The 12784-nt window shown below is 36.1% G+C and overlaps 1 protein-coding gene and 1 pseudogene across 2 annotated transcripts in view; one reads left to right on the top strand and one right to left on the bottom strand.

Annotated features, from left to right (window-relative positions):
• The first annotated feature begins 926 nt into the window (after positions 1-926).
• LOC107684858 (toll-like receptor 1) lies at positions 927-3272 on the top strand (annotated as a pseudogene).
• A 1010-nt stretch (positions 3273-4282) lies between these two features.
• ints10 (integrator complex subunit 10) overlaps positions 4283-12784 on the bottom strand; it is a 16122-nt gene continuing 7620 nt past the window's right edge. Inside the window, exons 11-18 of one of the 2 annotated variants that reach the window (XM_016481213.1) lie at positions 12273-12355; positions 10911-11069; positions 10281-10389; positions 8849-8928; positions 8608-8770; positions 7595-7688; positions 5820-5888; positions 4283-4755 (exon numbers count right to left, since the gene is read on the bottom strand). In XM_016481213.1, coding sequence (XP_016336699.1) covers positions 4599-4755; positions 5820-5888; positions 7595-7688; positions 8608-8770; positions 8849-8928; positions 10281-10389; positions 10911-11069; positions 12273-12355 — 914 coding nt within the window. In that variant the 3' untranslated portion in view covers positions 4283-4598. The remainder of the gene's footprint in view (positions 4756-5819; positions 5889-7594; positions 7689-8607; positions 8771-8848; positions 8929-10280; positions 10390-10910; positions 11070-12272; positions 12356-12784) is intronic. The other variant, XM_016481214.1, reaches the window with a different exon arrangement.

The following is a 12784-nucleotide window of genomic DNA, read 5'->3' as shown; positions in this document are numbered from 1 at the left end:
TACCCACTGTGTGTGTATATATATATATATATATATATATATATAGTTTTAATGAAGTTGCATATATGAATAAAATATTTCTGACATATTGTTGCTATAAAATACCAAATAAAAATCTACTTATAGGCTAGATATTATTAACATATGTACATACACAAATTTTACTAGGGGGATTTTATACATTTTATTAAGCTATACCTTCACCCAGAGAATGTACGTATGTGGAATTTATGCTATATATGGCCTTATAGGTAACATATATGGCAGTAATACTCTTGATAAAGGGCAATATACTGTCATATGCTATATTACATGTTCATATTGAAATGTAGCCTTAATTTGCTCAAAACTAGTGGCCATAATTACACATAATTACCTTCATCCTTCGCGTCAGGAGCACGCCGTCGCCTGGTGCTTTAAAATACTCAAGATTCTTTGATTAAATACCTAAAGCTCAAATAAAACATTATGGTTGCTTAGTCACACACACTTTAGAGAGCCTTGGATAGTGTTTGTAATGGTTAACAGCATTAACTGCGTCTGAGGCAAAATAAAGCAGTTAAAAACAATGCAGGTAACAGGAAAACAGTCCAGTAGAATTTTTTTTTAGTTAATTTACATATTAAACAGGAGTTTAAAATATACAACTGATGTACAGTAAATTTAAATGCTAACATTACCATATTCACCATATTATAACGTAATAACTTCCACTCTGTAATGTCTTTTGATTTATATTAAAAGTAGCCCAAATGCACTATTTCCCAAATGCCTTCATTTGCATTTATATAGCAAATTTAAAATACTGCTATGCAACCACAATGCAAACTAATGCTAGAGACTTGAGTAAAAGTGAAAACTGTGACAAGCCAAAAATGCGGTTGACTTAAAACAGGAAATCAAGTGTTTTTTTCTCCTTCAGAAAGATGAAGCCATCGGGTTTGTGGCTGCTGTCTGTTTATGTCATGTGTTTCCACCCATCTCTCATTCTGGCCATTAAGAGGATCGTAGTGAATTACTCATCTCAGAACCTGTCCTCAGTTCCCCCCGGCCTCAAACCGTGCACGGAGGACTTGGATCTGTCTCTGAATCGCATCCGGGCACTGAGCGCCAAAGACTTTAGCACAAGACCACGACTCCACTTCCTCAATCTCTCCTGGAATATACTGGAGAACATAGACACGGATGCATTTAACTTTGGAGATCTTGGATCTGTCGCACAACAGAACCTCTCGGACCAACCTGCTTAAAACGGGACGTCTACAGCTCTTAGACTTGTCATCCAACTTGTTTTCCATCATGGCGCTAGGAAGGGAATTTTCCAGCTTGAAACACCTGCAGTGGTTGGGCCTGAGCGCCAAATCAATCAGCAACCAAGACTTCACTTACATTGCCAATCTTACTCTGAAAACGCTCTTTATTAATGCAAACAGCCTACAGACGTATGAGAACAGTCTTACAGAAGTACGCGCCGAGAAAGCCATCATCGCCTTTCCAAAAGCGACCTTGACATTGCAATCGCGGTTGATGTTTTCGCGGCGTTTAAAGAAGTCGAATTCACTTCGGTGGACAGCGGGATGAAGGTCATCCAGCAGATGCGCCGCAGAGGAATCCTACGCACCGTTAGCTTGGAAATCTCCAAAGTGGAAACCACCTGGGAAGTTCTAACAAGCTGTGTAAACACAATATTGCAGTCTACAGCTTTCTTTCTCAGACCTTACAATGTCAAAAATGGAAGACGGCATACCGTTGTCCACAAGCCGCATGTTGGATTCCTTTTCTACGACAAGAGTATCCTTAACCGAATTCATCTTCAATCAAAAAGAGCTCTATGACTTCTTCATAAACATGCCTGCAAGAAACGTCAGTTTAACCCAAATGCCAATCATCTTCATGACCTGTCCTTTGACTGTTAGCCAGATCGAGGTGTTGGACTTGTCTGATTGCGCCCTTACAGAAAACGTCTTCTCGGTTGATCCGGATACTGAATGCAGTACATTGACAAACCTAGTAAAGTTGGTTCTGAAGGGCAACCAACTTGAAACTCCTTAGACCTCTGACCTCAAGAATCCCTCTCATGGATTCGCTTCAATACATCGATCTCAGTCAAAACACACTTACCTATTCAGAGGAACAAGGCAAATGCATTTGACCTCCCAAAGTTGTCCAACTAGATTTGTCTTTGAATGGGTTCGACCAGAGCGTCTTCAAGTGTTTGCCCGATTCCATACGGATCCTAACCCTTCGGAGTAACCGAGTGACCACAGTTCCTTCAGATCTTCAGGTTTTGGATGACTTGAGGGTCCTTGACCTTATGGACAACTGTCTTCTAGACCTTCCGACCTGCCAAGCGTTCCCAAATCTGCTGAAGCTCTCGGTAAGATCCAACTCAATTCATTCGCCTTTACCGGGAGCCCTCAAGACTTGTCCGCATCTTGAAGATCTGGTCTTGAGTTGCAACCCTTTCATACGTACATGTGCTTTGCGTGAATTCACCACTCTCATCAAAGACCGAGTGACACGACCAAGAGGAGAAACTCTTGGCCATTGGCCGGAAGGATACCGATGCAGTTACCCAGAATCCTGGAGCAACTCCTTACTAGAAGACTTCTACCTTCCTGAGATCTCCTGCAATGCTTGGATCCTGGCTATTACTATTCTGATCCCGACAATCACTTTAATAGTCGCCGTTAGCCTTCTTTGCAATCGTCTGGACGTGCCATGGTACCTCAAGATGATCTGGAAATGGACGCGAGCCAAGCACAATGCAATAACTTCCCAAAGGAAAGCGGAAGACTTGGAGGGGTTGCGCTTCCATGCATTCGTATCGTACAGCCAAAAGAACGCCGACTGGGTCAAATCTCAATTTCTTCCCAAGCTCGAAGGCGACTACGGCTTGCGAGTGTCACCACGAGCGCGACTTCATCCCGGGAAAGACGATCGTCCAGAACATCCTCCGAAGCATCGAGCAGAGCCGAAGGTGTGTCTTCCTGCTCTCCTCTCATTTTGTCTAGAGTGAATGGTGCCACTACGAACTCTACTTCGCCAATCACACGCGGGTGACACGAGGGATGGACAGCATTATTCTCATTCTGCTGGAACCTCTGCCGTTGTATCTCATTCCCTCCAAGTACTACCAGCTCAAGGCTATGATGTCCAGACGCACCTATCTGGAGTGGCCACCGGAAGGAGCCAAGCAGAAACTCTTCTGGGCAAATCTCAGAGCAGCTCTGCAGGCCGACCTTCTTAGTCCATCAGAGAGAGAAGAATAGTGATTAGAGGGAATTTTACTAATCATTTCATAGAGATTGTCAAGCAGATACTCATTTAAAACAGTGGTTCTCAACCAGAGGGCAAACTTCCACAGGGGCTTCAATATGACTTAAAATGATTTGAAATAAGACAAAACGTGTCTAAAATTAAGATATTTATGGACCTGGAAAATGGAGTTTAATCTTTTTATTTTTTAATGCAATGCCAGCATCATGTGGATAGTTCATGGTGAGAAAATTTTATGATAAAACTATATCACGTTTTAAAAATCTATTATTCCAAAAACGCCATAACTATATGTAAATTTTTTAGAAATGTCTTGCTAGAATATGGAGATTTCACATACTAAATAAATAAATAAATAATGGAATTATTAAATACATCATGGAATGATGCAACAATTAAATGAAAATAAATAAAATAAAATATTTATGCTTACATTTTAATTGTAAGGCAGTACCTTGCATCATTTTTTGTTACGTGAAAAGCTACATTTAATTATAATGCCTATTTATGCTTACATTTCTTTGTACATTTATTTATTGCAAAATTTCATGATGCAAATAATAATTGTATCATTTTATTTAGTCTAAAAATATTTTCCAAGCTCTAAAACATTTTATTGGTAGAATTTATGAGTAAAAATCATATTAAAAATCCTTAATTTGTATGCAATGAATCACAAACAACTGAAAAATGCATGCATATTCATTGATTAAAAAGACTGGGAACCCTGAAGAAAATTCAGAAATTTAAGGACTTGGGAGTGCAAAAAGGTTGAGAGCCACTGTTTCAAAGTTATTAATTACAAAGATTGGTACCTAGCATGCAAAAGTACCAGTCCTTGAAATTAATAACCATAAATGAGACGAAATACATCCTGAGATTTACAGTGAATAGAGACCTTAAGGAAGACCACGTTAGTGATGGATGGACTGAAACAGGGTAAAGAATGACAATTAAATTCCATATTCAACTAGAGAACAAATGTTTTATTTATTATGAGCTGCCTGCACAACATTTATTACACAATAACAGTCTAGTTAGTTCATGAAGCATTTTACAACAATACAATGTGAACATATTGCATTTGTTTTAACAGTGAATTCTGCATTTTACAGACAAATAAAAAGAAAATGCTGAATATTTTTGAATGTTAATTAATACCTAAAATTAAACCATGACCTAAATGAGATCTGCTTGATGTATCGCGACTCTAAACATATCTAAAGCTTCATATATGATGCAAAAAAGTTGATACATTTAAAAAATGTCTGAAAAGTATCAAAACTGGACTGATACATAGATTAAAGGCCAGAGGTCGCTCAGGGTAATGACTGGACGAGGATGATCTTTTCGTTAATGCAGAAGCGGTGGAGCACCGTGAGCAGGTTTTCTCCGCACCGTGACACCTGACGCTCCATCGCCAGCCGAAAATCCTCCTTCACTCCTTTAGTGATTCCTCGAGTCACGGTGTGGTGTCTATGAAAACAGACACACGGCGTGTGAGAACACATAGAGCCGATACGGGCCACCAAATACAGAAAGAACCGAGTACTGAACCAATGTGAACGTGAACTTTATGCAGAACCCATACAAGAAACAGAACGTTTCGAAACAGCAGTTTCTCCACATTCAGACAGATATAAGAGCAACGCTCTTCCAATCAAACACTGAACACACACACATGAATACTGTGGCAGAAAATACACATAAGGGTGAACCTCACAAAGAAACGTCTGGCTCATATTGCATTCAAATTCAAAAATTAAATAAATAAAAATAAATAAAGTTAAATAAAAATAAAGATTCATAATGATAAATAAACTAAATAAATAGCTAAAAATAAAATACACATAAAGATTCATAATTGTAAACAAATAAACTAACTAAATAAATGTAAATAAAAAAGTAAAATAAAATACAATTTATAATTATAAAAAAAAAATAAAAAAAAAATTGTATTTAAGAAAACAGCATATTTTGGATGATGGTACTTTTTCTGTTTGTTTGTTTTGGGCATAGTAAAGTTTTTAAGAACATTAAAATCTATTTAAAAAATCTGTAATGTGAAAAAATTATATAATAAATAAATCATTATTTTTCTATTTAAAACAAGCAGACAGTACAATTAGATGAGTAAACATTGTGTATACTTGCACTTGTCCTTCACTATTTAAAAAAAATATATATATTTTTTTACATTTCAATAAAGAGAATGAGACATTTTCCATATTATCATTACTGTAAATGTAAAAAAAGAAAAGAAATAAAATAAAATAGAAAATTTTAAGCAAAATATAATTTATTATTTTTAATTTTGATTCCCAGGTGCGATACAACTCAGACATTTCTTGACATCACCTGTGAGATTCACTCATGAATGTAAAACGCTGCAATTCAATGAAAACTACGAACACAATGCGATATGAAACGAACAAAAAACATTCTTCGAAGACTTCACAACAACTCGAGTAAAACACAACAGGAAAGGAGCCGTATGAGAACGGGAATGATCTTGCAAAATGAAAATGGGGGCGGGGTACCTGTCAGCCTTCTGAGCCCCTGGAAGCAGCAGGGTGTTTAACTCCACCCCCAGGGCGGGGCTGGGGTTCCTACGGACAGCAAACACTCATAAACGCACCGCCAGCACTACGACAGCATGATCACAGCTGATTTACTCCCACAACCCTACAAACAGCCCATCCAGAGCTAGCGGCACATCCAAAAACTGCCATTATAAAGCTTAAAATAGCATTTCTCCCAGTCTGTTTTTCATCTAAAATACCATTATGACAAAACACAGTCATTTTCTACTGATTTACAATGTAAGGTAACAGCTCTTGCTTTATATCAATTCAGACATGAATGTAATATAAATTATCTAAAAAAAATACATATAAGTACACTCTTAAAAATAGTTTCTAAAATAAGTTTTTGCAGTGATGCCACAGAAGTAGGGTCATTCGGGGTCAAATCAACCAAATTTGAGAAACGTCTTAATTTTTTTCTGGAGTAAGACAAACATAAATAGTGATAAAAGCCAAAATATTAAACTTCATGGATGTATATTTACTGAGTAATCCACTATTTTAGAGAGGAGGGTCAAAATGGCAATTTTCACCTGAGATCAGAGCCAAAATACAGGGGGTTAAAAATGACTTCAGAAAGATTGAAGCATCATCATGTTACTTTTACACAGAGATTGGTAGGTCTGTTAGTAAAATCTGTTGACTTTTGCAATCTTTGTTACATTATATGCCAATGGTGACCGTTCAAAAATGGGAAAAAGCACTTTTTGTGCTCCAACGTTTGCAGGCCTGTAACTCAAGAAGTATCTTAATATCCTTTTAGATTTTGGTTCTTAAACTTTTCTTTTGGTATCTTAATTTTTAAGTCTCTATATGGTTCAATCCCAGACATATGGGGATCTAAATGTACCATAAAACACCTGTCTGAGATGCACAAATATACTTTTTTCCAAGGTTTGCATGTCTGTAACTCTAGAAGTATTAAATATATCTTAATGTCCTTTCAGATTCTGGTTCTTAATGAACTTTTCTTTAGTAATCTTTATTTTTTAGGCCCTGCATGGTTCAGTACCAAAGATATGGGGATCTCAATATGACTCCATGTCAAAAATTGCTGAATTTTACCCATTTTCAGTGGTCGAAAACCAAGTGTGGGTCACTTTGCATACAGCTGATATTTATATTTTAAGAAGAATGTCTGAAGAACAAATTAAAGTACTTCTTTTACTAAAAAAAAATCAACACGAAATGACCCAAAAATAACCTTTCAGTGATCAGTTCTTAAAACCTTTTTTTTCTTAGGGTGAATTACATCTTTATAATCTTTTATAAACCTTTTACACTATAAAGAACCTTTAGTGGCTCCATGGATGATAAAAGTTCTTAACAGAACCATCAACGTCAATAAAGAACCTTACTTTTAAGTCATGATCTAGCTCTGACATTCATCCAGTATTTTTAAAACTATGTTCTCGATTCTAAACCCTAAACAGACCTGAACTTGCAAGTTGCAACCCCTTTAAAACCCCACACAATGTCAGACAAAGACCATAAAACTGATCAAAAAGGCTTCAAAAAGCAGCTGGAGGACATGAGACATCAGCACTAAAGCTAAGCAACACGCTAAGCAAACCGCCTTCTTCCTGTCACGGCTGTTAGTCTTAACCGCAGCCTATTCGATTTGTCCAAAACAAAAGGAGAAAGGAAACAGGAAGGAGGGAGGGACCTTCGATGATCACTTATCATCTCCAGTTCCATTGGCTGACGTGAGTGATGTGGGCGGGACTTACTTGATGAGCATCCCCTGATTGGGCAGCAGCTCCAGCTGGACCCGCCCTCCTTCTGTCGTGCGAAGGTAAGCAAACTCTTCTAACATGTCAATGTCTCAGAGAGAAAGCTGGTCAAGGACAAATATTCATATAAAAATACACTCATTCTGAATTACGATTGGAATTAGTGTCTGATCAAAAGTTTTTCACCATGCTAAACATTTTAAATGATCCTGCAGAGTGAAAAATTAACTCCATAAAGCTACTGCATCATATTTAATAGTTTTTGGTCTATATAAACACCAATTGTTCAGTTTGGGCCTTTGAATAAAATTGAGACTTTTTTTCCTATCATTTTCAATATATCAGGTATCATATTCTCACTAAAGTGACGTGACATGTGGCCAAGTATGGTGACCCATTCTAGGAATTAGTGCTCTGCATTTATCCCATCCGGGTTACGAGTCCGACTCTCTAACCATTAGGCCATGACTTCCCCGCTATATCAGACTATATGAGCCTGACGGATGAAATATGACGAAACATTAAACACATATGTTGTGTATAAGTTCAATGAACTCATAAAATAGATTTTACTGACTATTATCTCATATGTCAGGTTTTCTAAGATTAATTTTTAGTAGTCTATAAATTAATATGAGATCATGAAATCTGTATGCATTAGATAATAATTAGATTAATTGTTTAAAAAAAAGGTTTGGTAACACTTTACTCAAAGCCTTTATGTATAATGCATTATAAAGGGTTATTAGAGGCTATAATGCATTATAATGATTCCTAATGTGCGTTGTAATTGTCATAATTATAACCAAATTTAAATGCATAGTGTAACAATGAATTGATAAGTGTCATAATGTATCAAACAATTATTCTTGAGATTGTATAATGCATTACAAGGCATAATTAATGCATTAAAACTCCTGTTATAATGCTTTATCTATAAAGGCTTGAAGTAAAGGTTTTAGATGAAACATAACACTGGAGAGCTGGTCGATCTCTCTTCTGAAGGATACTGGTGACGTAGTTGAAGAAGTTCTCGTACTGGAAGCTGCCCTGCTGGCAGATCTTATCCACCGCCTTCAGGAAGAGATTCTCACCCTGCGGCCAATCATACTGCAGGAGAACCACCACATGTCCCAGAGCCAGGTCGTCTCTGTTATCTGTAAAGGCCCTCAGCTTAGAAAGAGAGGGAACAAGTTAAAAACCGAATCTGAGCTGTGAGGTTTGAGCGGGTGAGATGTTCAGATCCGGTACCTTAAAACAGGCCAGCATGAGCTGAAGACAGAAGGGAAGGATGGATTTACTGGAGCAGGGGACGAGCCTCAGATCGTTACCTAGCAACAGAGGAGAGAGAGATTCCTATTATGGCAAAAAAATAGGCTCATGAATATTAATTAGATGACATGCGCTGCCAGTTTCAGTGACATTTAAAATGTAAAAGTTACAATTCTAAAGTTTTGAAATTTTGAAAGTGACATTCAAAAGTTTTTAGACATTCAAAGTTTTTTTTTTTTCCAAATCGTTTAGCCCCAAAACAAAGTCTTCAGAGTAAAAAGTAATTTTTTCTCAGCTATTTAAAAAACAAACAAACAAACAAAAAAAAGATAATTTACAGCCTTTTTTTTTTCAGTTTTAATTTTAGTTACTTTAGTACATCAAGTTAAACAATTAAAATGAGAACTACTGCATTGGCAACTAGCTAAAATAAAATAAAAAAGTTTTTATATTTTATTTCATTTCTGTTAACATTTTATTTCAAGTAACAAAAATGTTTTTAATGGTTTTAATTTATGTTCAGTTTTAAACTCTTCACTATAACAACCCTCAATATTACTGCTAATGGAAAAAAGGTTAACACTTCACCACAAGGATTCATTTATTAACATTAGTTAACTACACTAGTAAATATAAACAAACAATGAACACTTCTACATCATTTGTTAATATTATTTAATGTTAATTTTAACATTTATTAATACATTTTTAAAATCAAAAGTTGTATCTGTTAACATTAGTTACGTCACTGTGAACTAACATGAATGAAGAATTGTATTTTTTATTAACTAACATTAACAAAGATTAGTTCATGTCATCAAATGTTAATAAATGTTACCTTACTGTTAATTTCGGTAACCAAAAGGGTCACTACTGTGAAATAAATATAACTTATTAATAATTATTAAATAATATAAATTAATATTTTTATAAATAAATAATATAATAATATGACAGATTTTTATGAACATCAGTTCTGGTCATAACTACCAAAACTTATTCATTTTCTAGATTTTTACCCTTTAATTGCCAGTTTGTTTACAGAATGCCACTGGTGTTTTTATAATACAACACACGCACAAAAATAATAAATGCTACGCAGATTTTTTTTTTATTATTATTATTACAGTCTTGAATAAGTCACTAATTAACAACAACATCAGGTGGAAACATTTTGAAGCCTTGCCAACAGAATGAAAGCTTATTAAGGAATGCATGATTTTATGCTTTAATGGCACTATGAATAAATATTGATGTTTTAATGGGTATCAATTAAATTTCCACACTGTAACATCTAATGAATGTATGCTGTTAATATTAACACAGCCAAAAAAAAAAAGAGCCAGGGTTAATAAAATAAAAATAAAGTATTGTAGTAAAACAGCAGATTATGTATGTGCTATAGACGCACCTTTCCTGGTTTTGCTGCGGGGTTTGCGCTGCTCCTCGCTGCTCTTCACCGCTTCATGATTCTGAGGCATCAGACCAGAGACAACCTCCAGAAGCTTCTCACACGCCATCTGACACACCACAGAGTGAACACGATGAGATGCACTAAATACAGCAGCTCTGATGCGTGAGAGTGTGTGTGCGAGAGAGCGAGAGAGAGTGTGTGTGTGTGTGTGTGTGTGAGAGTGAGACTGAGAGTGTGTGAGAGAGAGTGAGAGTGTGTGTGTGTGAGAGCGAGAGAGAGTGTGTGAGAGAGAGTGAGAGTGTGTGTGAGAGAGTGAGAGTGAGAGTGTGTGAGAGAGAGTGAGAGTGTGTGTGTGTGTGAGTGTGTGTGTGTGAGAGAGAGAGAGAGTGTGTGTGTGTGTGTGTGTGAGAGAGAGAGTGAGAGTGAGAGTGTGTGAGAGAGAGTGAGAGGGTGTGTGCGAGAGAGCGAGAGAGAGTGTGTGTGTGTGTGTGTGTGAGAGAGAGAGTGAGAGTGAGAGTGTGTGAGAGAGAGTGAGAGGGTGTGTGCGAGAGAGCGAGAGAGAGTGTGTGTGTGTGTGTGTGTGAGTGTGTGTGTGTGAGAGAGAGTGAGAGTGAGTGCATGTGTTACCCTGTACTCTCCCAGCGCGTAGTGACAGGAGGCCTGCTGGATGATCGCCCGCTGCATCTCTAGACTCGAGGAGCTGGAGAGCGAGTTCTGGTTCTGGTTCTGCTGGAGCTGTAGTGATGACATCAGAGCCAGACTGGACAGAGCCTTCCGGTACTGACCCTGAACAACACACAGACGGGTAAAGACTGAACACAGCTGCAATATCTGCCGCAAATAAAACTATTGAAAACATTTTTTTCAACTGAAATAAAACTGGAATAAAATAAAAATGAATATTAGGTGAAAAACTTCAACTAAAGGAAAATCTGAGAATGTTGCTTTGCCAACAAACTGAAATAGGTTCAAGTCAAAGCTCTAAAATTATTAAGTGGAAATAAATTAAAACTAAAACTGAACTAAAACAAAAAAAAAAAACCCTAGGAATTAATATAAAAAAAATTAATAAAAAATAAACGAATAAAATGAAAAAGTACCAAATTTGAAATGTTAAAAAAAACTGATACAAATAATACTAATATACCACTGCTATGGAGACATTGACATATTAAAATTATATTCTGATATATTTTAACTTGATTTCATAGAACTAAATTGATGGACAGTATTGCTATTATTAACTTAAACTTTAATACTTAAAGTATTAAAAATTGTTTTTGTTAAATTAAATAAAGCTGACATGAAATACAAATAAATATTAGATGAAAAGATAGAGAATTAGGAAATTAGAAATGTTGCCTTGGCAACTAACTGAAATAATCTGAAGTTGAAGTACTAAAATTACTAACAGAAAATAAACTAAAACTAAAGCTGAAATAAAGACAATTTAATCTAAATACTAATATAAAATAACAAATATTAATTAAAATAACAAAAGCACATAACAGAGTTAAACAAATAAAAAAAACTAAAATTAAAATGAATAAAAAACCCAATATGAAAATAAAAGCATTTTCAAAATGTTAATAAAAACTATAATTATAATGCTATGGCTCCATTGACATATAATTATACTGTGATAAGTTATTATATTCTAAAACTGACTGTTCTGGTCATAGATGATAATTGGTCAAAATATTTGCTTTTGTTTGTCGTTTCAATCTTGGTGTGAAGAGGTCTTTACAGAAAAAAAAAAAAAAACTATTCAGACTTGGTCTGATTCACTAAAGAACCATTTAGATTGATTTGTGAATCTGTTTGACCGAACAGAACTGACTTGCTCACGAATCAGACGTCACTTTGGTTTGTGAGCAGCTTTTTCTATCTTAAACTAGAAACAGGTATATTTACAGTTATGACTTCATATATGACCTATATTATCAATCAATCAAGTAAAAAAAAAAAAATCATTAAATTAAATCATACCTGATAAATGATCATATCTGTAAGGAAAATGCGAAACCACATCCACATCTCAGTTTTCCATGTTGAGCATATCTTAAGGAACTCTGAAATAAAACAGTAACACAGGAGATCATCATTTACACTTTAAAACTAATAACCTGTAGAATCTACAGTCAGTCAGACAGACAGACACAAACACAGACAGACAGACAGACAGACAGACAGACAGACAGACAGACAGACAGACAGACAGACAGACAGACAGACAGACAGACAGACAGACAGACAGACAGACAGACAGACAGACAGACAGACAGACAGACAGACAGACAGACAGACAGACAGACAGACAGACAGACAGACAGACAGACAGACAGACAGACAGACAGACAGACAGACACACACTCACACACACACACACACACACACACAAAGTCAGTCAGTCAGTCAGTCAAACAGACACACAGACAGATATACACACCCACAGTCAGTCAGACAGACACACACAGTCAGACAGTCAGAAAAACACACAA

This window comes from Sinocyclocheilus anshuiensis, unplaced genomic scaffold, assembly GCF_001515605.1.
Source record: "Sinocyclocheilus anshuiensis isolate Anshui unplaced genomic scaffold, SAMN03320099.WGS_v1.1 scaffold121, whole genome shotgun sequence".
In the NCBI taxonomy this organism is placed as follows: Eukaryota; Metazoa; Chordata; class Actinopteri; order Cypriniformes; family Cyprinidae; genus Sinocyclocheilus; species Sinocyclocheilus anshuiensis.
This window is presented reverse-complemented; position numbering and strand designations above follow the sequence as displayed.